Consider the following 25,955-nt stretch of genomic DNA (forward strand, 5'->3'; position numbering starts at 1 on the left):
TGGGGAGCCTCTCCCACTAAAGGGCCACACCTCCAGGCTTCTAGAGACTAGATTCAATCCTGACAGTGCTGGACCTCTAAAGAACAGAGGGGACTAGAAAGGGGCAGGGAACCCATAGCCTCTAGGCCAGACAGGCCCTCTAGGTCTGCCACACTTAAGGACATGGCCACATGTGGCCATGAGGCTGCCACTCCTTGACTAGACTTTTCCAGCATTCTCTGGCTCATTATGCCCCACCCACAGGGCAAGGGAAGATCTCTTAAAAGTCAGATTTAGTTTAAATGTAAAGACTCCCTGAGAGATATTAAAAGAGCCCTTCTAGAAAGGTACTCAAAGCAGAAAGTAAATCAGTAATAAAATAGCTTCTCACTTGGACCCTGGTTCTTAGTTTTGCTTCACATGGATACCACCTTCCTAGACCAGGCAGGTCTCTTCCTTCCCTTCCCATCTCTCCCCACTCTCCTGCTCTCTCCAGATCCTCTTTATGTTTTGTCTTCTCCTGTAAGGTTTAACACTGTCTGATTTTCTTGGTTTTGTATCCTCAGCGCTCAACACTATTCCTGGCTTAATAAAATCAATGCTTAATAAATGCTACGCACATATTTATTGCATATTACATTTATTACATATTGTACCATCTAAGTTTACTATATGTCATATATATTTATTTCTTCCTTCATAAAACAAGTGCTCTAAATCACAGAATATTCATAAACACATACTGACAAAGCTTAAGTTTAAGGTGAAAACAAAATCGCCAAGAAACAACGGAAGGGATTGAATAGGTATTTCAGTTTCGCCTCGGAAATGTCACAGGAGCTGTCAAATTCCCAACAGCAAGTGACTCCAGAACCAGCCCTGACACAGCACGCCGGAGGCTGCCCTCTGCGATGACGTGGAGATGGATGCATGAGCCCGCTAGTGTGGGGACCAAGAAACACAGCCCCAGGCAGCCAGGGGCAGGTTCTCAAGACGCAAGCTTCCGATTCGAGACAAAATCTAAATCTGGACCGGGGTTAGCTCTGTAAGGATGACGACACCCCTTCCGAAAGCTGGCCCCTTTCCATACCTAGGACAGAGGTACCTAGGATCAGAGTTTGATACCTAGGACAGAGACACCACGATCAATGAATCTGGGGGGGAGGGGCGCGGGTGCCAAGGGGGGAACACTTGGGGTTCCCAAGAAATCCTCAAATTTATTTTAGTCAGGGTCTATTTTTCATCCTGTGAGAAAGTCATAGAAGAGGGCGCTTCCCCTCCCCGCCCCCATCACCTTAGAATGCTAGGGCAGCGTGGCACCGCGGAAGAGCTCGGCTCTGGGCTCGGAGGCCTGGATGCCACTCGTGCTAGGTCCTTTACCACCTATGGATGTCTTGGGCACACCTGATCCTCAGGTTTCCTCATCTGAAAAAGAAAAGATTAGGCTACACAGCCGGAGCTCTCCGTCTCCCTTTCCTCTGCTTCTGTCTCTCCTGCGTCTCTTCTTTTAGGTCTCTCTCGTCTCTGTTTCTCTCCTCCCCTTCTCTGTCTCTCCCGTCTCTGTCTCTCTTGTCTCTGTCTATCTCCTCTCTGTCTCTGTCTGTCTCTCCCGTCTCTGTCTCTCCCGTCTCTGTCTCTCTTGTCTCTGTCTATCTCCTCTCTGTCTCTGTCTGTCTCTCCCGTCTCTGTCTCTCCCGTCTCTGCCTCTCTTGTCTCTGTCTATCTCCTCTCTGTCTCTGTCTGTCTCTCCCGTCTCTGTCTCTCCCGTCTCTGCCTCTCTTGTCTCTGTCTATCTCCTCTCTGTCTCTGTCTGTCTCTCCCGTCTCTGTCTCTCCCGTCTCTGCCTCTCTTGTCTCTGTCTATCTCCTCTCTGTCTCTGTCTGTCTCTCCCGTCTCTGTCTCTCCAGTCTCTGTCTCTCTCGTCTGTCTCTCCCGTCTCTGTCTCTCTTGTCTCTGTCTATCTCCTCTCTGTCTCTGTCTGTCTCTCCCGTCTCTGTCTCTCCAGTCTCTGTCTCTCTCGTCTTTCTCCCTCGTGACTCCCGTCCAAGTCAGGGGCTCTCTCTGGAAGAGAAGAGCGAAGGAGAGGGCGGGGACCAGGAGCAACACTAACAGAAAATGAAAAGGCAGAGACAAAAAGGAAGTGTTCGGGGGAAGCTCTTTTTTGGTTCCTCCTGGTTGTTTTTTTTTTGGCCTATTTTAACCCAAAGAGAGACACCACATGTTCCGCGCAGAAGCTGCGGGAGGTGACTTTTCTCGGCCTCGGCGTCCGCCTGCGCCCCAGACCCTGTCGCCCCCTCCTCCCTTCCCCCCTCCCCGAGCCCCGCCCCACCCCGCCCCCGCGGCGACGCCCGCTGCGGCCGCTGGGGGGCGCTGCCCCGGCCCCGCGAGAGGCGGTGGCGGCGGCGGCGGCGGGGGCTGAGGCGGTCGAGGAGCTCGCTGCCCGACCGCCTCCCTCTCCCCGCCCTCCCCCCTCCTTTCCTGCTCCGGCGGCCGCGGCTTCGGCCGTGGCGGTTACTGGCGCTCGGACCGGGAGTCCGTACGCACGCACGGCCAGGGGCGGCAGTGGCCGTGGCCGCGCCGCAGGGATCCCGGGCGCCAGCGCGGCCGCTGTCCGCCCGACTCCCGGGGCCAGGCGGAGCCCCCTCTGCGGGCGGGCGCCTCCCCGCGGCCCGCTCGCTCCGGGCGCCGCCGCCGCCGCTCCAGCGGCCGAGGAAGCGGAGGCGAGGGGCGGCCGCGGCGGCCGCTCCCCCTCCGGCCCCGCTCCGGGCTCGGGAAGCCGGCGACTATGGGTCGGGGCTGAGAGGAGGCTCCGGGGCGCTGAGGGGGCGCCCCCTCCTCCCCGCCGCCCCGCGCCCGGCGCCGCGGCGAATGGCCTTCATGATGATGAAGAAGAAGAAGTTCAAGTTTAAGGTGGACTTCGAGCTGGAGGAGCTCTCCTCGGTGCCCTTTGTCAACGGGATCCTCTTCTGCAAGATGCGGCTGCTGGACGGGGGCAGCTTCAGCGCCGAGAGCTCCAGGTGAGCGCTGCCGCCGCCCCTCGGCGCTGCTGCCCTGCTGCCCTGCTGCCCCTGCTGTCTCCCTCCCTCCCTTCCTTCCTTCCTTCCTTCCTTCCTTCCTTCCTTCCTTCCTTCCTTCCTTCCTTCCTTCCTTCCTTCCTTCCTCCTTTTCTTCCTTCTTCCCTCTCTTCCTTCCCACCTGCCTGCCTTCCTCTTTTTTCCTTCCCTCCCTCCTTCCTTCCTTCTTCCTTTCCTAGCTGCTTCATTCCTTCCTTTCTTCCCTCTTCCCTTCTCTCCTGTTTCTCTACCTGTTTTCCTTCTCTCCTTTTCTTCCTTCCCTTCTCCCTCCCTTTCTTCTTTCCCTGTTACTTTTTCCTTTCCTTCTTTCCCTTCCCTCCCCCTGTTCTTCCTTCTCCTTTCCTTTCTGCCCTTTCTCCTTATTTCCTCAACCCCTCTGATTTCTTCTCACCCTTCTTGGTTCTTTTCTCTCCTTTTCCCCTCTCCTCCCTTCCTTGTCTCACCTCCAGAGAGAGATATCACATTCTGCTGTCCTTGAGAAGCTGTCTTTAAATTTAAGTATTCTCTTTCTTCCTTTCAAGACCTTCTCCAAGGAGAGACCTTATACTCTCCCTGCTGCTACAAGCAGCTACTAAGGTTGCTGTTTGACATCTATCTCCTCTCCTTGACCCTCACTCAGGAGAGTTGCTTAATAGGGAATGCCATTTACTAGCTCTGGTGCCAAATTGGTGGTGGAATGGAAAGAGGAGTGTTCCTGATGTCAGGAAGACCTGAGTTCAAATCCGTTCCCAGACACTAGCAGTGTGACTCTGGCCAAGTCTCTCAACCACTTTTTGACTCAGTTTCCTGTAAAACGGGGATAATAACAATACCTACCTCCCATGAGATAAAATTTGGTAAAGCACCATACTTAACACTGTGCCTGGCACATAATAGGCACTATTTAAATTCGTATTCCCTTCTTGCTTTCCTACTCCCACTTCTGTCAAAAAGCATTCAAGACACTCTTTCCCAGGAGACCAACTTGATTTGAGTCAGTAGTCAATTTACCCAAGGCCTAGCCAGTGTATGGCATGTTATGAATTATATATTAAAGACTAGGCATGGTCCCTGCATTAAGGGACCTATTTCCTATTCCCCCTGCTTAAAGTCTCTACCTCAAAATCCAAAGGCTAGTGCCTCACAGGCCATTAGACCTGAGAGGACTATAATAGTGGACCATTGGTGTTCATCACAATTGAGTTTTTGCATTGTGTTTGTTTCCTTTGGGTGGTATTGTGAATTTGTAGGTTCTGGAACTATGAGAACTCAATCTTAATTCAAGTCAGATATCCTCACAGAAGTGGCAGCAATTTTTATTGCATTCTTTTATCATAATGCTACTGTTTAAATTATTCACTAATACTGATTAACTTTGAAAGGCCTTGAAAGGTTTATTAATGGAACTCTGTGGGTCCTTAGATCTTTCCAGTTCTGAATTTTCTATCTCTTATACTTGTTGCACAATTAGCTTAATCCTATTGTGTGTCCTTAGAGAATGAAGCATGATTGGTTGTGGAGTGTAGTGAAGCAATATGCTGTAAAAGACTGGAGAATTTCCAGCCTTGGAAGAAATGGAGAAGCAACCTAGTTGACAAGTCTGCCAAATCTGAGTAAAGTTCCTTTATTGGAAAGTTGTAGCTTTAGAAAATGCTGTCTTAAAGAATGAATTTTTGTTCTTTGGCTTGGGAAGAGAGGTTAGTAGGAACTGTTGATTTTTCTTCAAATACTGGCTTTACACTTTAAAGTGTTTACACCAAAAAAAAATTATTTTCCATTATTCATAATAGTACTGAAAGGCACTGTGGGAGAGTGGATAGAGAGCTGAATTTGAAGCTAGGAAGACCTGGGTTCAAGCCCACCTTTGACACATAATGGTTATATGACTGGGAAAATCAGCTAACCTCACAGTGCCCTAAGGCAGAGGTGTCAGACAAGTGGCCCTGCATGTTCCTCCTGCCACATCCCCTGTGCCTCCCTTCCCTTCCAGCCATAGGAATCATGCTGTCCTGGGCTGTGGTGCCTAAAAGTACTTGGCACAGTGTTTCTTCCTGACTACCTTATTCCTCATGATTACTACCCTTGTGACCTTGGGCAAGTCACTTATCTACATTTTCATCATCAATAAAATGAAAGCACTGAATTGAGTGGCAACTGAGATCCCTTCTGGTTCCAGACATTGTTTATGATTCTACCCCTCTCCTTCCCCACACCCCTCCCTATTTTCCCCGTGTCCTGTTTTTCATTTCTCTGTCTTCAAAGGTCAGTTAATTTTAAGCTTAGGCAATCTCCTTTTCATAGATGAAAATATAGCTTCTTTCTATAGTGGAAAAAGCTCTGGATTTCAGTCAGGACCTAGATTTAAATCCTGGATCCGACTGTGTGGCCCTGTGCAAGCCACCTTAGTTTCCATATTTGCAAAATAAGTATTATATCACACAAGGTATCTTATAACTCTCAAGTCTATTAACCAATTATCTTCTCCTCTCTTCTAATTTTTGTCATTCCCTTGGGAAAATCTCGGGTTTCCTCATCCTCTTTCAGAATTCTTACAGAAAAATCTCTAGTTAAACATGGTTTCCTCAAAAAAACAAAAAAAACAAACAAAAAAAAAACCGAGATAAATTAAGGAAACTTCTTATTCGGTGTCATTCATTTTTCTCTTGTTTACTAGCATTGCAACAAAATATTTCAGCTTTGTTAAAGATAAATAGGATTTAAATTGGGTTAGTCTGGAAGCTATCCTCAATTATAGAATTGTTTCTATGTGTAAATGCCTTCCAAACTCCAAATAACCAATTTATAAATGAAATTTTGAGCATAGTCATTATACAATCTCAGTACTCTGTACCTTTTGTCTTTGAACTTATAACATTGCTTTCTGGAAGGTATTGCAAGTTGGATAACGATTGGAATTTGTCAATAAAATCAGCTAGCACTTTAATAAGTACTGATTATATGCCAGGTACTGTGCTAAATGCTAGGGATACAAATAAAAGCAAAACTAGCTCTTGTCCTCTTGGAGCCCCCCCCCCCCCCCCATCTAATCTGAGAGACAGCATTTACATAAATTGGTGCATAACTGGATACATCCTGAGCAGCTGGAGGGATAAGAGAAGACTGAGCAGGAGGCAACTCCAAGGAAGCCAGAGATTCAAGGAGCCAGAGGGTGGGGGGGAGGGGAAAGAATGGGGGCCAGTCATGCTAAGGCCTGGAAATGGGAGAAGAGGTGTTGTTTGAGGAATAGCAAGGAGGCCTGTATGGCTAGACCTTCTTCTATCGGGTATACTAATACCCGATAGAAGACAAATAGAAAGGTGCCAGGCTAGTCAACAGAGGAGTTTATATTTGATCTAAAGGTAGAAGAGCCTGTTCGGAGTTTATCAATTGGAAGGGTGACCTAGGCCTTAGAAAATTCCCTTTGGCAGCCGAGTGAAGGATGGATTGCATTGAGGTGAGACTTGAGAAAGTCCATTTAGAAGACTGTTGCAATAGTCCAGGCCAGAGGTGATGATGACATGAACCAATAAAGAGAAACAAATGAATGCAAGAGATGTTGTAGAAAAAGAAATAAAAGATTTGGCAACTGAATGGACATGGGATGAGCAAGAGTGAAGACTTGAGGGTGACAAGTATGGTGTAACACGGGTTGAATGGAAGTATAGTGGTGCCTTCCACAGGAATAAGTAAGGGGGATAGGTTTGGGGGAAAAGATAATGAATTCAGTTTTGGAGTTTGAGATCCCTAGGGCACTTCCACTTTCAATGACAGAATACTAAAATACTTATCAAGCAGTTACAGCATGCCAGGCACTGTGCAAAGTGCCCAGGATATAAATACTAGCATGCAAAACAGCTCCTACCCTCAGGAACTTTCAGGAAAAGAGGGGAGGTTGAGGAGAGGAGCCAAAAAAAGAGAGGTTGGAAGGGGGCCCAGCCAAAGTGTACTTGCTTGGTTGGTTGTTGTCCTTTGTTCTCGAAGAGGACCAAAATAACATCACAATGATAAAGTGAAATTTCAGTGTGTCCAATCAGACCAATACAGGCGCAGAATGCTCCACCACAGGTTGGGCACAGATAGTTCATGTAAATATTTGGAGTGGATACTCTAAATTTGCACATCCTATGTTTACTTGCTTAGGGGCATGTTGAAGAGATTTCAGGAAGATGCCTTTAGAGGTTGACCCCTCTAAGATAAGGCAAAAACCAACCTCCCAGAGCTGAGGGGAAGGGTGGGGGGGGTGGGGGGGGGTGGAAGGATGGATTCCAATTATCTGGTAGTATGTAGAGTTGGGACCATTGCCCTTATGGGAGTCTAGGACTAGGTAAATCTACCTGGAGATGATAATTGTACCTATGGGATGAGAGAATTACTAGTTGAAGAGTTTAACTGGAAAACAGAAGAGGGCAGGGGTGGGGAACCTGCGGCCTCAAGGCCACATGTGACCCTCGAGGTCTTCAAGTGTGACTCTTCAACTGAATCCAAACTTCACAGAACAAGTCCCCTTAATAAAAATAATTTGTTCTGTAAAACTTGGACTCAGTCAAAAGACTATACCCAGGGACCTAGAAGGCCCCATGTGGCTTTGAGGCCGCAGGTTCCCTACCCCTGGCCTAAGGGATTGGGGAAACACAGTTTATGGGAATGATATAGGTGAATAGTCAGCAAATGAGACTGGTAGGAGAACCAGCAGAAAGCAGTGTCAGGAAAACCAGAGAGGAAAAAGTTAGGAAGAGAAGGTAACAATAATGTTGTGTTTCAGTAAGGATAAGGATTCAAGAAGATAAGGCCTGAGAAAAGACCATTAAATTTAGTAAGTAAGAGATTATTGGTAGCTTTGGGAAAAGCAGTTTCAGTTGAGTAATGAAGTCAGATTGCAGAGGGCTTAGAATAGAGTGAGAGCAAAGGAAGTAAAGGCACTGGAATGTAAGTTACATTTTCAAGGAGTTTAGCTGAGAAGGGAAGGAGAGATGGTAGCTAGCAGGCATGGTAGTAGTATGTCATGAGGATTTTATAAGGATGGGGCAGATCTGGGCATGTTTAAGCAGCAGGAAAGTAAAGAGGTGATAGAGAGCTGGGATAATAATTGTGGGGACTGTCTGCTGGGGAAGATAAAAGGGGAGGGTCAGAGGTACATGTAGAGGGTTGGCCCTGACAAGCATAAGAGCTCATTACAGTCAGAGGAAGAGGGATGATGTCAGTGGAATATTAAATGAAGAGAAGAAAAAAGGACCCTCTCAGGAAATGTCCTCAATTTTTTGGTGAAGTTATGGCATGGTATGGAAATCAGTAATATGTAATTTTCCAGTTTGTGGGAATTACACAATAATCCTAAAATAAGCCTCAGTTTCCTCATCTGTAAAATGTGGTTAGTAATACTCCCTGCCTTGCAATGTAATGCTGAGGAAGTACTTTACAAACTTTAAAATGTTATGCATATGAATAGTAATTGTCTCTCCTTGTATGGCATTGCAGATTTCATAGTTCTGTCCATCCATCTGGGCTCTGTAACCCTGGTTTGAGAGCTGAGAAGGCTTCTTTGGAGTAAATGATAAGTGAATAGGGCTGAGCTGAAAGTTGTCAAAGCCATCACTGTTGAGGTGGAGGATATTGGAACTGGGGGCTATGTGAGAAAGGGTTGGGGTTCTTTCTGAACCACTTGACCTTTCCTTATAGCTCTTAAGCATGCCTTGTTCTTGCCTCTGCCTGATTGAAATTCAACCAATTCAAAGAATGGCTCTTAATGCCCCCTCTTTATCCAAGGCATAAAATATCACATGGTACTTTGTTCCCCTCATATTCGATTTTCTTTATAAAGTTTATAAAGTATCCCCCTTCCCCCCAAAGGCTACATGACAGCATCTCTATTTCCCCATAGGACTTACAGAGCAACCACTTAGTAATATGTTTGTCAATTAAATGACTTTAACAATAGTCATATAGCAGCAAGCTCCCTGACATACGCAGGAGGACTTGCTGTACAGGTTCTTAGATCTGCTTTTCTAAAAGGAAAGCAACTTTTGAGGGGTCAACAATCACTTTAATCAAGCACATATAGCATTCTCAGGTTCAGGAGAAAAAGTCAGCACCCTGAACTTCAGAGAAAATACAAACAGAAATAAAAATCAAGAGATAGGGCTTCCATCTGTCTGACCATTACGTATATACATAGTTACCAGAGAGAGAAGCACCAACATCTGGGTTTTCAAAGCCAGGGGACTTCTTAAAATGACTGCCCAGAGTCTCATTTGACACACAAACCTTCTTCCAAAAATAAGCCCCCAAATCAAAACCTCACCTCAGAGTATTTATACACTTTTCAGAACCTGAGAGCAAGGCCCTCTTGACCTAGTGCCTCAGTAAAAATTAACAGAAGGTATTGAGGCCTAATAAGGGTGGGGAAGATCTTTAACCCTTTCCCCACCTACCCACCATTAACCTTAAATTACCATTACACCGTATTACACATCAAGTCTGATTTGTAGACTTTTCTAGTGTGGAGAAAGTCATGGTTTAAAGAGTGTTGCTTAGGGACATCACTGTCTGTAGTTCTCCCAGACCTTCTGGAAAGTAAAAATCCCCTCCTCAAAAACATTGAATCCCTAGAATGGAAAAGTAGGAGAAGAATTGTCAAGGACTGAACCATGTTGAACTGGTTCAGGTATTCGGAGGTAGGGAGAAAGTATGTACTTGTAGATTTCAGTCTACAAAATGTTTGAGTAGATTTAAGTGCTACATTTCTAGGGGAGCTTCCTAGATTAGAATTACCTCACAAATAACTCCTCAATCAATGTAAGGAATATGTCATGCTAACTGATTTCAGAGAGCTGTTCTTTCTCCTAGGAAGATAGGATATTTTCAAATACCATTAAATGTTAATTTATATGAAAAATAAAGACTGAAAGGCATTTATGATGTTGGGTTTAATTTTGTTTTTTACCAGACTTATGACTTCATTGTTTTAAAGGACTTCAGGTAAGGAATTCCCTCTATCAATGCCCTCAGCTGTAACTTAAGGCTTAGAGAGCTGCCTGGGAGTACCAAGATGGTACCAGTTACTCTGTCCATCATGCCATGCTTCCTTTACAATGGCTCCTGAATTTGGGAAAAGAAAGGTGTAATGAATTTATTTTTTCCTGTTGGGAACATGCAAGTGAAAGGCCGCATATGAGTAGTGAATACAAAAATGACCTTGAAGACAGCAATGCCAGGGCTCAAGTCCTGCCTCCCATATGTGTTGGCTGTGTGACCCAGGGCAAGTCACATAACCACTCAGTACTTTAGACCAGGGGTGTCAGAACCAAACAGAAAAGGGGGGTCACTAAACCTGAGAATCCCAGGGAGCATATTGACTTAGAAAACATTATTTCCTTCACTTTAAGCTTAGATGGTCAACATTATATCAATCCCTGATTTGTAGTGCTGGACAGTTTCAGGTGCTCATGCTGAAAATTTAACTATCAATCCAGCTCAGCTGACTGTAGCATATGATTAAGAAAGCTAAATGAAAGAGTTGGTAATTGAACTGAATTTAGAGTCTATGGCTACACTCATAAATTTTCATCAGTTATTCTAGCCGTCCCTCCTTCCTTTTCTTAGTGTAGGGGCCTGATTGGAGATAATTTAGTGAGAATATTGGGGATCATATGTTGAAGAAGATTAATATTTAATCTCCCTCAATATGTGCAGAATTCCTATATTTTCAGTCTTCCCCAGTTTGGTTTTTTTTGTTTTGTTTTTTGGGGCTTTTTGGTCTGTTTATTTGCTAATATCTAAAATACAGTACTTTATAGCTTTCACATGCAGCTGTCGTTAAGCACATGTGAGTTCTGGGAGTGTCCAGGAAGCTAATGTGCACATATGTTTATCGAATCTTTTACTTTGTAAACAAGCTGTGGGCACTTTCTTTTCCCATTAGTGTTTTCTTCCTAAGGTTTTCTCTCATGGTATAGTAAATGTTTTAAAAACTATCTTTTAAGAGATGAACTGTAGTAAATAGCAAATATCAGCAAGTCTATAGTAAATACCCTCTGTTCATGCTACCACAATTCTTCATAACCATACGAGAAATTTTAAATCCACAATTCATACTATCCTCTTTTAGCATAATAGTAAAGATAGTGCACTTTTCTAAATGCTACTCCATGAGAATTGGTTCAGATAAAATCATGGAATAGGGTCAATCCGTTCCATCAAACTGATCTCTTTAGAATTGCCCAGAGTCATTACGTGTAAAGCATATTCACACAATACCATGGATATATGTACATATAAGCTGCAGGTGTCTAATAATGAAACAGATGACAAATCAACCTCATTTATTAATGGTCACCTTTTTTGGGTTCTTGTTTTATTTTTTACTTTACTGTGTTATTCAGTTGCCTCCAGGGCTCTTTGCCCACAGATTGGGAAACACTGCCTTAGAGATTATCTAGTTCAATCTCTCCTTTTTCCTTTATTTTAAAAAAATACATTTTTTTGATGTCCCAGTCGTTTATAACTTTCCTCTCCATCACCAAATGAGCTCTTGAAACAAAGAACAATAAGCAAAACCAATCAATAAAGTGACTGCAACAATATGTCACATTTGTACTCTTGGTCCCCTCCACCCCTCTATTGAAAAAAGAACTACTTCATCAACTCTTTTCTACAACTGGGCCATTAAACTAATCCTCTCATTTTTCAGATGTGGAACTGAGGCACAGAAAGGTTAAATACTTGCCTACTATTGAACAGTTAGTGTCTTAAGCAAGATTTGAACCCAGGTCTTCATGACTATGAATCTAGTACCCTGTCCACTAGACCATGGTCCCTCTTTTAATTACTTAACACACAGTTTTAATTTAGTGTTCATTTCATTTGCATTACTATTGCCATTCTATCTATTGTTTTCATGTTCATTTCATTTGCATTACTGTTGCCATTCTATCTATTGTTTTAATTTTTACCTTCATATGTCTCCTCCCTCTGAATTCCTCAAATTCATCATTTCTCACAAGTCAATATTTCATGACATTCACTTACCACAGTGTGTTCAACCATTCCAGAATCAATGAGCATCCGCTTTGTTTTCAGTTTTTGTTTGCTACCACTAAGAAAGTTCAGCTGTGAATACTTTGGTGTATATGGGACATTTCTTTCTTTAATAGACATTAAATCCTTGCTCTGTACAACCTTGTTCAAGGTACTGGTAGAGATGCTAAGAATCTGAGTCTGAATGATAGATATACATTGAATTAAGAGGCATAACATCAGTGTTTCATTTCCATCTTTGCTACTTTTGACACTTTGAGTGGGCCAATTTACCTGGTAGGCCTTTTTGTCTTAATTGTAAAATGAATGGGTTGAACAAGATGGATCTTTTGGTTTTTTTGAGACTGGGTCCCCTAGCTCCCCAAGGCTATAAGTGCCTAGACAGGACAGATATTAGTTCTGATAGTCACAGAAGCTTTAACTGGCACCATCTTCCAGTTTGGGCTGGTCTACCCCTCTTTTTCATCTCCCAGGGGCTCACCTTATTGGTGCCAGATTTCATAGATAATTTCTGCATGAGGGGAAGAGGGAAGACTTCATGGAAAAGGTGAGATTTGAACCCAATTTTAGAGGCTACCTCAGAATCTTGTTACATTATAGTCATAGGTCATAGATTAATTATGGTGGAGCATGCTCACCAGAGCACCTTGATATTATTTTCCAGAAGAATTCTGAATACTTTATTGTATTATTAAGGATGACAAGTATGTTGGGATATAGAATGAAATATAATGAGAAATAATTTTGATTATAGAATAGACAGTTAGATAGAAGAGACTTAAGAAGAACTAGGCCAACACCCTCATTTTACAGATGAAGACTGAAGCTGAGGAAGATTGTGTCATGTGCCCGGTCATCAAACTACATCTAAAACGTAGGGCTCCTTTTACCCTGTTCACTGTTCCCATCACATTGCCTAGTAAAATATATACCCTGTTCTAGTCAGGCTATGTCTAGTGTACCAAGTCCATTTCTGGATGCCACATTTTAGTAGAAATATCGACAAACTGGAGTAAGTCTATACAAAAAAGGCCAGGAGGGGAGGGGTCTGAAAATTGTCACCATAATAATAGCTTATATTTATACAGGGCTTTATGGTTTGCAAATAATTTTACTTATATTATATCACATTATAAGTACCAGTCCAGAAAGCAGGTAGTAACATTAATCCTGTTTTATAGAGGACAAAACCAAGGCTTAGAAAGGTAAGGTAAAGGGACTTGCCTGAAGTCCTACAGTTAGTAAGTGGCAGAGCCAAGGCTTGAACCCCTAACCCCCTCAAATTTTATCAGGATTGGAATTTAGAAATGGAGTGAATCTTAGAGGTCTAGTCTAACCTGCTGGTTTTATGGATGAGAAATTTGAAGCCCTAAAAGCTTAATAAACTTGCCTAAGGTCATATAGGTAGCAAATAGCAGAACTTGGCTTTGAATGAATGTCTCACCCTGACTTTTTAGACTCTGCCACTCCAGAATTCTATTTGAGGTGTTATTTTAAAGTTGTTTGGAGGGAAATGTGGGAGAGCTCAGCCAAGTGTTTCCTCTGCTCAGCCCCTGGGAGTCAGAGATTGACTTTGAACCTAAATTCTCTGGCTTCCAAATTCAGTGTTCTTATATCGATAGGCCAAACTCATAAATAATTATGGATCTCATTTAGGAGGCCCAGCAGTGTTCTGGGCCTTGATGCAGTCAGTTCGGTACCATCCTCAAAAAGCCAAAGAATCTCATCATCAACAGGGAATACTTCTTCCATTTGGTTTCTACCTCCATATTTCCTCCTGGATAATAACAATCATTTGACAAGCATCAATCTCCCTGTTTCATGCCTCATTTGATACTAAACTGAAAATTACGTCTGTTGCCTCTACAAGCAATTTTATATAATGTTAACCTGTGCATAAAAGCTACCTTGTTAGAAGAGAACCTTGAAGGCTGCATTTTCTACTACTTAATTAAATACTTTTTTGTGGTCAACAGAGAAGCAAAATAGGATTATGTATTTTCTATACCTTTCAGTCAGTTGTGTAACTATGAATTGTGTGTTTATGTATCTGTGTGTATATATAGTGTTGCCTAGCCATCCAGTCCAAGACCTTAGTCTAAAATATTGTCTATGAACTTCTAACAGGCATCAAAAATCTAGTTGAAAGAAAGTGTTTGGCCTAAATAAAGGAGGTACAGATATACTTTCATATCACACCAACATTGTAATAAGAAATAGAGTGCTTTGCATATGTTATATATTTAATTAAACCTTATATTAAATTAAATCTAAGAATTTTTTTAAGTCAGTATTTTGAATAAGACAAGCCTGGCTATAGTAAAAAGAACTCTAGTACTGAAGTTAGTTGTCATCGTCATGATTGCATTTAATAGATCTTTTTTGATTTCTGGAGTAAGGATCTAGAAGCAGCAATTAATAATTAAATCAGTCTCTTGTATTTCACTTTTTAACAGGAATTATAAAGTAATACTAAAATATAAGCAAGTATATTATTTCCCAATTGTGAATTGTATTTAAACTGAAGAAATATAACTGTGAGCCTTAGTAGCAAATTCTTTTTTAAAACATTTATTTGGAACTTAATGAACACAAAGAAAGAACATATATAAAGTAAAATAGAAAAATAATGTGAAACTACAAGTCTCTGTTATGCACAATGTACAAAAATGGGGTTTTTTTTTAGTATAATAAATTCAGCATGTCACTTTCAAACTTCCTGCTTGTTTGTGTTCTACTGACCTTCCTTCTGTTCTCTTTTTTGGTGTATTTTTCAAAATGCTTCAATAACCGTTTTTTCATTTCTTCTTTTTGGCAAATCTCTTGCTAGTTCCCCTGTCCTTTCCTATAAAAAAAGGAAAAAATAATTCCTTATAACAAATAAGCATAGTCAAATCCACAGATTTGTCATGTCCAAAAAATATATGTCTAATTCTGTACCATGATTTCAGCATCCCTGTCAGTAAGCGGGTATCATGCTTCAGTATCAGTCCTCTAGAAACTGTCATTGGTAATTGCATCGATCAGAGTTCTTTAAGTCTTTCAAAGTTGTTTTTCTCTGTAATGTTGAAGTTATTGTATAAATTGCTCTTCTAGTTCTATTCACCTCACTCTGATTCAGTTCTTAGAAGTCTTCCAGTTTTATCTGAAACTATCCCTTTTGTTTCTTGTTATACGATAAAATTCCATTCACTATCATTTTTTTAGCCATTTCCTAACTGATGGGTACCTCTTTATTTCTTTTTATGTTGTTTTTGTGCTACAACAAAAATAGCTACTAATAAGTATTTTTATGCACATGGGTCTTTTTTTTTCAGCTTCAGGTTATAGATTGAATATTGGTATTCCTGGGGCAAAGAGAATACACAGTTTGGTGACTTTTTGCAGCATAGTTCCACATGGTTTTCCAGAATGGCTGCACTAATTAACCAATAGTGCTGAGTGCCTGTCTAAATACTGTAGCCTTTCCAAAAGTCATTTTTCTCCTTTGTAATCTTTCCCAATGAGATGGGACTCTTGGGTTGCTTTCTTTGCATTTCTTTAATAAGTGATTTGGAGCATTATGGCTATTGATAACCTGCACTTCTTTCTTTGAGACAAATCTGTTCAGGCGGGAGGAGAAGTGAGGCTGGTGACCTTGCAAAGCCCTCCCTCACACAAAATAAAGTCAAGTGCAAGTCATGTTGTCATTTCTCTGATGACATGGTCTTCTTTGGCAATGAAAGATGAGCATAACAACAATCTGTTTAGGGGCAGCTAGGTGATACAGTGAATGAAGCACCAGCTTTGAAGTTCAGGAAGACCTGAGTTCAAATCCAACCTCAGACACTTACAAGCTGTGTGACCTTGGGCAAGTCACTTAACCCCAGTTGCCTCAAAAAAAGAAAAAAAGAAAGAAAGAGAGACTTACCTGTTCATAGCATTGGATAATTATTTACTGCAGCAACAGTTAACTCTAGCAAGGTTTTTCTTTGGATAAGAAATAGGTCTTAGATTTCCCCTCTTTCCACAACTCCTCAAGGCACATTTCTTAAGAAAAGGTGGTGCATTTCTCATACCAACTCTTCTTTAAAAGTCCTGTACGTGAGATCCTACCTGATTTATGTTTCTCATGTTACTTACTGAAAGTTAAGTACATTCTCTTTCTATGTTTAAATCTATTATTTGATTGCTTTGAAAAAATGCTCAGCATTTCCCTTTTTGAATGCTATTTTTAAGCAATGTAGTTTAGAAAATGGCTTATATCCAAGAGTTATTTTGTCTTAATGAAAAGCATAATATACCTGTAATATTGATTTTTTTTTGGTCTTTATCATATTCATTTAATTTAATTGGACTGAATCATTACTGGAATAACTCATAATTAAAATTTCATAATTTTCTTAGTTCATCAAAGGCAATCCATTTTAGAGTGAACTAGTGGGTTCTGTAACAATACGAAAGGATTCCAAATTTTATGTTTTATTTATACTTTTTCTAGGCAAATCCAGTCCTAGCCAGGATGTGGTTTTCTCCTCTTCCTCTCCCCTTCCACCATAACCCCCATGTTCAACCTCCAAATATCTCTACCAACTAAGGGTCTGAAATTTCTATCATAAGCTATTCTTTTGGGTTTAAGGCATTGCCTCTAAAAGTAACTCTTAAAATGTTACCTTGAGCCTTCATGATGGCTTTACCATTGTTTCTGATCCAGAGTGATAGGAAGTCCTGGTAAGACTTTGGGAAAGACCAAGAGGAAATTTGTCCTAGAGTTTGTTTATATACACAATGACCTTTTGGATCACATTAGCCAGTTATTTAATTAACTGGTTAATTTGTCCAACAAAGTCACCATAATTCTATGTGTATAGACATAGTCACTCTTTAATAAAGAAGTAATGTCCAACTCTGTTCTAGTTCAGAGCACTCCAAAAATGATCTCATCTAGCAGGCCTCCATTATTAAAGGAAGTCTTCACTAAGTACCCAAGAAGACTTTCAGGATGGTTGTGAGATACTGGCTTCCTAGTGTGAGGCATTGTATCTCTAAGTAGAGTGTAAGGTCCTTGAGGGCAAGGACTTTCTCACTTTTTTATTTGTGTCTGAGTACCCAGTAAGTAGTAATTGTTCTTTTCAAATGATTTTTAAAGTATTTTTTAAAAAAGTAAATAAAAGCTTGATCCTGAAGTAGAGATTTAAAAAAAAAATTTTTAATACCCCTTGTGGAGGATCATCCTATTAAATACACTAGAACTGCATTTTCCAAGCAGAGTCAGATGGAGCAGAAGTGTTGTACAGAAAGAGTCATGAGGGATTCAAACCCATAGTGTGCCTCTGCAGTTGGTTTCTCAACTGTCTGTTTTGGCCAGGAGAAGCTAGATGACAAAAAATAAAAATAAAAAAGGAAAGCACAGAGGAAAAAAATACTTCTTTGTCTTGCAAATAAAAATGTTTAGGTCCCAGTGGTTAATAGGACATTGTCACAGACTTAGTTCTTTAGTCGGGCAATTAGATCTAGCAAAACATTAATACATTAGAAGAAAGTAGCATTCCCATCTACTGGCTCCTGTTTTACTGCCTACAGACAAAAGCAAGTCTTTTCATCCTTAAAAAAAACTTACTAGATTGCATTGCCTCTTCTAATTATCTTCCCATTTTTTCTATCCCACTTTTTCAGCCATATTGTAAGAAAAAACTATCTATACTTGGTCTCACCACTTCTCTCCCTGTTTTTAACTCCCTGCAGTTTGCTTTCTTACCTCAATACTCAATTGAAACTTCTTCCCAAAGTTACCAGTGATCTCTTAATTTCCATTTCTAATGGCCTTATCTCAGTCTTCATCCTTCTTGACCTTTCTGAAGCATTTGATAGTATAGGCTGCCTCCTCCTACATCCTCTCTCTTCTTTGAGTGTTTGTGACACGACTCTCAGCTCTCCTCCTTTCCACCTGACTACTTCTCAGTGCCATTTGCTGGCTCATCCCTGTCCCATCCCAACATAGAGGATACCCATAGCTCTGTCCTAGGACTTATTCACTTTTCTCTCCACATTTTCTCACTTTATGACCACATCAAATCCCTTGGGTTCAATTACTATTGCTATGCAGATGACTCCTAGATCTATTTATCCAGCTCTAGCATCTCTCCTGGACACCAGTAAAGCATTGCTAACTGCCTATTTAGATATTTCATACTGGATATCTTATAGGTATCTGAAACTGAACATGTCCAAAACAAATCATCTTTTCTTTCTCACCCAAACTCACCCCTCTTCTAAATTTCCACGTTACTGTGGAGAGCATCACCATCCTTCTAGTTATCCAGGTCACAGTCTCAATATCAGCTAGTGACTCCTCATTTCCACTCACCCTACATATCCAGTTTAGTTCCAAAATCTTGCTTTTCTTCCCCTCAGCCCTTCTCCATTTACTCAGTCACCATCTAAGTTTAGATCCTTACCCCCTCTTGCCTATACTATTGCAACGGGCTCCTATTTGGTCTTCCTATCTCAAGTATATCCCTTTTCCAAATACATCCTCCAAACATCCACAAGAGTGATTTTCTTTCAACATAGGTCTGATATCTTCCCTTTTCCCCCTCTCCAAACACTCTCAATGAATTTTAATAGGGGTGGGGAATCTGTGGCTTTTGGGGGAATCTGTGGCTTTTGAGGCCATGCATGGCCCTCTAGGTCCTCAAGTGCAACCCTTTGACCGAATCCAAACCTCACATAACAAATTCCCTTTAAAAAAAAAGATTTGTTCTGTGAAGTTTAGGTTTAGTCAGAGGGCCGCATTTGAGGACCTAGAGGGCCACCTAGAGTGTCCTCAAAGGCCACAGATTCCCCACCCCTATCCCTTAGCAGCTCCCTATTACCTTTAAGAGAAAATGTAAACTCATTTATTTGGCATTTAAAGCCCTTTTTAACCTAATCTTTCAACACTCACATCATGCCAGTTCTCCTGATATACCTATAGAGATATAAAGAGAATGCTTATTAAATTTGCAGGTAACAAGCCAGAAGAAGTTAACCTTACACTACTTCACATACTCTGTACCCCAGTCCTGCTCGCTGGGTTATTGTTCCTTAACAGGCAACATTCCATCTCCTGACTCTCTTTTTGTTGGCTATCCCACTAGTGCCTGAAAGGAAGGGTTTCAATACTTTTGAGGTATGGTTATTGTTTTTTATTTCAAACTCTCTTGTCCACAAATACATATTGATCAAGCTAACTATAAAATGACTTATGAATATTTTATGAAAAATTTCTCATTAGAACAGTCCCTGTTCAGTTAAGAGATCTTTCTTATTGTTAGACTGCAGTTAAAGAGAGTCCTTATCACTGAACTACGTATATTGAAGCTCAGCTTGGGAAAAGCTGAAAAAAGGAGGACAAACATTTTTAAAGGTCACAAGGAAAAGAATTCCACAAATACAATAGTAATGCTAAGAGTCAGGAAGTAGAATCTCTTTTGACCTTTATCTCATATTATAATGATTAGATTGAGACTGATTGGACTTAGATAAATTTGATTGTCTAAATAGTTCCCCATTAATTATGCATGAGGACGTTCTTAGTTCCAAGTTTGGTACAGTGGACCACTCAGCCCAAGTGTTCATCTAAATTATTACTTTAATAAAAACATCCAATAACCCTAGATCAAAGTAATCCACCAGAAGGTGAAAAGCATTCCAGTAGTCTGCGAGGAGTTTCCCTCAAATTTCAGAAATACCCTGATACCCTCCTAAAACTTTCTTATAGCCTCCTTGTTCAAAGGGCTGCCCCACCTAATGGTGAAATTTACTCAAACTGCTGCAGGTCTGCTAAAGTGCTTCCTGTTTCACTATAGCCATGGTTGAAGGTGTGGAAGTATGGGGGTACATTTAAGCCTCTCTAGTGTGCTAGTCCAAAACATTTTGCTGCCAGGAAATTTGCATAATAAAAGACTTTTTACCCCAGAGTATCTAATTGGGGCAACCTGGTGGAGGCGGGTTAAGTATCTGGCCTGGAGTCTGGAAGACACATCTTCTGGAAAGCACAGTTCAAAACTGGCCACTGACATTTATTAGCTGTGTGACCCTGAACAAGTCACTTTATCCTCACCTTACCCTCAGTTTTATTTCAGTTTCCTCATCTGTTAAATGGGCTAGAGAAGGAAATGATAAATCATTCCAGTATCTTTGCCAAGAAAACCCCAAATGAGGTCATGAAGAGTCCGACATGACTGAACGACAAAATCTCTAATTGGTGAAACGTATAAAGAAAGAGATTCTGTAGTGGCTTTCTCCGTATCTATTCCAGAATTCTATTACTTCTGAAACCTCTTACCTAGTATTCTGGGTAATAAAATATATAGCAGTAGCATTGAAATTATTGCTCATTCAATTCTTCTTTCATCTCACTGTATCACAAAAAACCTAGAGGTATTGCTCTTAGAATTTTCGAGAGGAATCTTTGTTAGTTAAATTCATTTGCATATTTTTATTTTGTAGGTCTCCTTGTGTGTATCAGCTCTGTTTTCTGTGTGAATTTACCTGCTTTGAGGTAGCTAGGTGGCACAATGGATAGAGCTCTGGGCCTAGACTCAGGAAAACCTGAGTTCAAATTTGGCCTCAGACATTTCCTTATTGTGTGAAACTGGACAAGTCACTTAACCTCTGTTTGCCTCAGATTCCTTATCTGGAAAATTGGGATAATAATAGCTCCTTCCTTCCAAAGTGGTTGTGAGGATGAAATAAAATAATAATTGTAGAGTGCTTAGCCATACTTGGCACATAAGGACTATATAAATGTTAACTATCCTTTTTTTTTTTTTTTACTACTATTTTGTGGGTTAGTCAGTCACATATTAAGATTATAAATTAGGTTATAGTCAGCTTCCCCTTTGTCTATCTCTTTTTGCAATCATTAGTTGCTTCTCTACAACTTCTCCATCCTAAAGCTTTTTGTCTGAATCTTTCCATAAATCCTATATCAAACAGTAGTTTAGAAAGCTCATACAGCAGAGTCTCCTTTAAAAAAGAGTCATCTTCTGTTAGAAGTGAGCCCATCTAACAAGCCCCCAACAGTGAGAAACATGCTCACCTTAAGTAAAGAATGATGCTGTTGACTGAAAACTTTGTTAGAGAAAAGGCAACAGGCTAAATGCATACATTTTATGATTTAATCAGTTAAACAAATCTCCATAAAGATAACAGTTACATAGCGCTGTGGAGCCAGGATCAAATCTGGCTGTCCAGTACAGAAATCTTCTGGTTTTTCTACATTTCGCTGTGAGAAAGGAACTCTCTTAGTTGAACAAATCGTAAATTTAGTAAGACAATTAACAAAGTAGTGTCAATGGGTTTTATAATCCCAAGCTGTGCGAATTTCCTTTCTGTAGCATATGTCTCTGTAACATAAGATAAGGAGAAAATCCTACCACTCTGATGGCAGACCTCCTGCTGTCACAGGAAAGTACCTTTAACAAAGTTTCAATTGAAATAACAACCCAGGACATCTGTGTTTTTCCTTATAACTAAGATGCCAGGAAAAAGGTCTCCTAAGGAAATTTTACTGACACCAAAAGGCATTCTCTGAGTTTACTTAAGATACAACCAAAAGGCATTCTCTGAGTTTACTTAAGATAACAAAGGAGACTGTTAGGTCCAGACTCTTCTTAATTCAAGCTTTGGCCCTTATTAAAGTCCAAAATTTATATTAAATATTATCAATACCTGTTGTGAAATCAGGAAATCAGGAAAACTTTTATTAATCATGACATCCCAAATGGAAGGGTAGCCTCCCCAGTAAGGTTACAAGACGATTACAACACATTCAGAAAGATGGGGCTTCTTATACGGTTTTCCTAACTTTGGATCTCCCACGATACTGTCCCTTGGCCATGTGACTCCATGTTCTTCTCTCTGATAAGCCCTTCCTTACACAGCTCCTTGGGCCTGCGCATTAGCTTCTGACCTCTAACCTCTCCATGCTAGGTCACAACCCTTATCATGTAGGAATGTGGAAAACAGAATTTTCTTGCTTTCCATACCCTCCCTACTTTTCACAAATAATATATGCAAGTAATTTTGTATTTTATTTAAATCAAACCAAGGATGTGTTGCAGTTTTATAAAAGCGTGCAAACAAATCTCTTAAAAATTACACAATTTTTATTGATAAAAATTCTTTATAATTTTCATATTCATAACATATAAAAATAATATGGAACTGTACTTTCTTTGATATAAATAAATCCTAGATACCAGTCACAGCTGCCTTTCAAAGTAATATCATCAAAATGCTACTGAGACAGTATGATAGGTATAAGTGCAGGGGTCTCAGAACATGGCCTGACACCAAGAGAGCAGTGACCTAACCCCATGGTATGTGTATATATGAGATCTACCAACTGGAAGATGAGAAGGTGGATCCCTTCTCACTCTCCCTACAATAGCCAGTTGAGGGGCTTGTCTCCATTGCAACTAGACTTACCTTTATACCTCAACACTTTCCCCCACCTTCATGCTCCCACTCTCTCCCATTTCTGAACTCAGCATTACACTCCTTCCACCCATGGAAATTATCATTTTAACTACTACCTGGGCATGCCTAACAACATCTGTGCAGGTACCATCCCCTACTCCTAGCATGCCTATCCTCTGTCCCCCAGATTACCTTGAAGCTGGGCAGTGACCAGTAAGAGTCCTTCCCCCCTCCCCACTTTTCATTTTTGGTGGGACAGAGTGAGTCAGACAGGATGAGCAAGCATGGGTCTTCATCACAAATCTCAAGACATTGTCTTTCTCCCCAAACCCACTCATCTTTCAACTCTTCCATACTTCCCTGTTTTTGTCTGGGACTATGGTGTCAAACTCAAATAGAAATGGATCCCTGTGGGCTACATTTTGACTTAGAAAACCATAAATTTACACTTATTTTGTTAAATGTTTCCATTTACATTTTAATCTGGTTCTAGCCTCAGTTAGGAATTTTGCTGGCCAGGAATTTGACACTTCTGGTCTGGGAGACCACCATCTTTCCAGTCATTCAAGTTTATAACATCAATGTCACTCACTGTCACTTCACATATCTGGTTATTGTCAAGTCTTGTCATGTTTCTCTCCACAACATCTCCCTCATGTCCTTTTTCTCCACTCACAAAACTTCTACCTTAGTTCAGGCCCTCATCACCTCTCACCTGGACTGTGGTAATAGCCTCCTAACTGGTTTCCTTGCCTCAGGTCTTGCCTCACTTCCATCATCCATCCTCCCCTCCACTGCCAAAGTGGTTTTTCTAAAGTGCAGGTCTAATCATGTCAACCCTCCTACTCACTTAACTCCACTCCTACTTTTGATTCTAGAATCAAATATCATTTTATTCTGGTTCAATTTCTATTTTTGTATAAGTAATACATAAATTATAAATAAAGTAACATACACAGATTGGGAGTTCATTTTCAAATATTTCTTACTGATAAGAGAGTGTAATCATAAGTGTGGAGACCATAGCTGCAATAGAGAGAAAATTGGCGTCAGGGCCAGAAAGTCCCATTTTTGACATACTAGCTGTGTGACCCTGGACAAGCCACTTGAGAGGGGTCTAGGTGACCTAGAAGTTTCAGAAAAAGTGCCTATCTGCATTGGTATAGAAAGTGACTCACATGGAGTTCCATATACCAATCAAATCACAGATCTGGGTCAGGAAAAAAGAAAGTTAAAAATGATAGGAATATTAACATCTCTTAGATAAATCAGAGCATTCTTTATTCACCATGGTCAAAACATGTTGAGGTTTAAGTACTTGTTTTCAACATCTGCTATCCCATGGTGAATCTCTTGCCAATCTATTGTTATTCATGTGAAATAAGATCTGTCTATGGAAAGAGTTCCTTTTCCATTCATATCAAGAAACATCTGTCTTCAAAATAAAATGTAGGCCAGACAAGTGGTTAATAAACAAATCTTTGACCCCCAGTTGCCTCATCCTGGGTCTTCTCCAGTCATCCTAAGGAATCGTGTGTGTTCGTCCTTCATTGCTGAAGAAGACCATGCCATCAGAGAAATAATGACATGACTTGCACTTGACTTTGTTTTGAGTGAGGGAGGGCTGTGCAGGTCACCAGCCTCACTTCTCCAGAGCCATCTGAATCCAGTGACCAGATATTCATCAGGATGACTGGAGATGACCCAGGATGAGGCAGTTGGGGTTATGTGACTTGCCCAAGGTCACCCAGCTAGTGAGTGTCAAGGGTCTGAGGTGAGATTTGAACTCAGGTCCTCCTGACTCCTGCACTGGTGCTGTATCCACTGTACCACCTAGCTGCCCTCCTGATGAATATCTGGTCACTGGATCCAGATGGCTCTGGAGGAGAAGTGAGGCTGGTGACCTGCACAGCCTTCCCTCACTCAAAACAAAGTCAAGTGCAAGTCATGTCATTATTTCTCTGTTGGCATGGTCTTCTTTGGCAATGAAGGATGAACACACGCCCACAAACGAATCTTTACATTTTTTTTCATTGGGGGGAGGTATTGTTAATATTGGGAAATACAGAAAAAATATCATACATTTATTATCTTTTTTAAAATTTATTTTTAACACAGTTTATAACAGATAAAGCAATTCAAACTTTTGGTCAGGTGATACATCTTTTTAAAGCATTTACAATATGGACCACAAAAGTTTTTTTTTAAAACATAAGCCAACTGAGACACAGATAATATTTATGTTGCTAACTTCACAATCTCTTGATCTAATTGTCTCCTCACTGTTACTAAGAATAAAAAGACCCTAACAATATTGTTGGTCTAAAGTCCTATGCCTAATAGCTTAATTTTAGGCAGCCTCAGATATTCCTCTACCCATTATCTATAATTGAATAGATCTGGTATTAAGGTTACAAACCTTTTGACCATAGGGAATTGCCACCAAGAGTAGGGACATTGCAGGGAAACAATATCTCCCCAACTTCATGTCTATTCCAGGCAGGAGTAGATTGTCCACTTGTATTCAGTCAGGCTTAAAGTCTGCCAGGTGTCATTGGGGAAACTGAGTCCAGAGAATCCCACCTCAGCCCATGCTGAACAGCCGCTCTCCCACTCTTCCCTTGAGATCACCTATGCAGTTCATACCAGCATCTCATCAGCTTACTGGCATCATGTAATGGAGGCTCAGATCGCCTTTCTTGCTATCCATACCTGGAGTTAGACTCAGAAGAACAGTCACTTAGTAGTCCCACATCATCTAAAAATGGCAAGTTCCTATAACCAGGTTTAAAATATGATTATAGTTTCACTTTGGCTAAGGAACATCTTTTAGGCAAGTCTTAAGTGGCTTACATGTCTTTCTATACATGTTCTAGTTCCTGATTAAATGGCAATCATAAAATCAAATTTACCATTATAACCTTGACTTTTCCATCAATGCCAAATTTTATCAGAGGTTACCTTCCTCTTGGAAAGTTAGACTGAAATTATTTTCTCCAAACTAAAGATATCATTGATTTATTCTCAGTAATTAATTCAGTCTATTGTTTTAATACTAATTGCTTTTACCTTACTTTGTACCATGACCAATTTTTCTCCCCATCACCCCCCCCACACTTCCTAATACCTTGCATTCTGGTTGCTCCTTCCCTCAACGTACCCTCCCCTCCATCACACCCCACCCCTGTCCTATTCCCATCTTCCTTCTTTTCTTGCAGGGCAAGATAAATTTCCGTACCCCTATCCTTGTAATTCTTATTTCCCGATTATATGCAGTAAAAATTCTCAACATTTGTTTCTACTACTTTGAATTCCAACTTCTCTCCCTCACCCCCTCCTCCCCAGCCGCACTAAGAAGGTAAGCAATTCAATACAGACTAAATATGTGTTGTTTTGCAAAAGACTTCCATAATAATCATGTTGTGTAATGCTAATTATATTGCC

At 40.9% G+C, this 25,955-nt stretch overlaps 2 protein-coding genes across 3 annotated transcripts in view; one reads left to right on the forward strand and one right to left on the reverse strand.

The window, feature by feature from the left end:
- The window catches only part of LOC140527336 (mitochondrial adenyl nucleotide antiporter SLC25A24-like), a 101,301-nt gene extending 99,050 nt beyond the window's left edge, over positions 1–2,251 (reverse strand). The window contains exons 1-2 of one of the 2 annotated variants that reach the window (XM_072644184.1): positions 2,090–2,251; positions 1,274–1,404 (exon numbers count right to left, since the gene is read on the reverse strand). The gene's annotated coding sequence lies outside the window, so the exon portion shown is untranslated. Of the gene's footprint in view, positions 1–1,273 lie in introns of both variants that reach the window. The other variant, XM_072644183.1, reaches the window with a different exon arrangement.
- Positions 2,252–2,724: 473 nt separating this feature from the next.
- EEIG2 (EEIG family member 2) overlaps positions 2,725–25,955 on the forward strand; it is an 85,351-nt gene continuing 62,120 nt past the window's right edge. Inside the window, exon 1 of the mRNA XM_072644195.1 lies at positions 2,725–2,996. Within this exon, the coding sequence (XP_072500296.1) occupies positions 2,848–2,996 (149 nt within the window). The 5' untranslated portion in view covers positions 2,725–2,847. The remainder of the gene's footprint in view (positions 2,997–25,955) is intronic.

Source organism: Notamacropus eugenii, chromosome 2 (assembly GCF_028372415.1).
Source record: "Notamacropus eugenii isolate mMacEug1 chromosome 2, mMacEug1.pri_v2, whole genome shotgun sequence".
NCBI classification, from domain to species: domain Eukaryota; kingdom Metazoa; phylum Chordata; class Mammalia; order Diprotodontia; family Macropodidae; genus Notamacropus; species Notamacropus eugenii.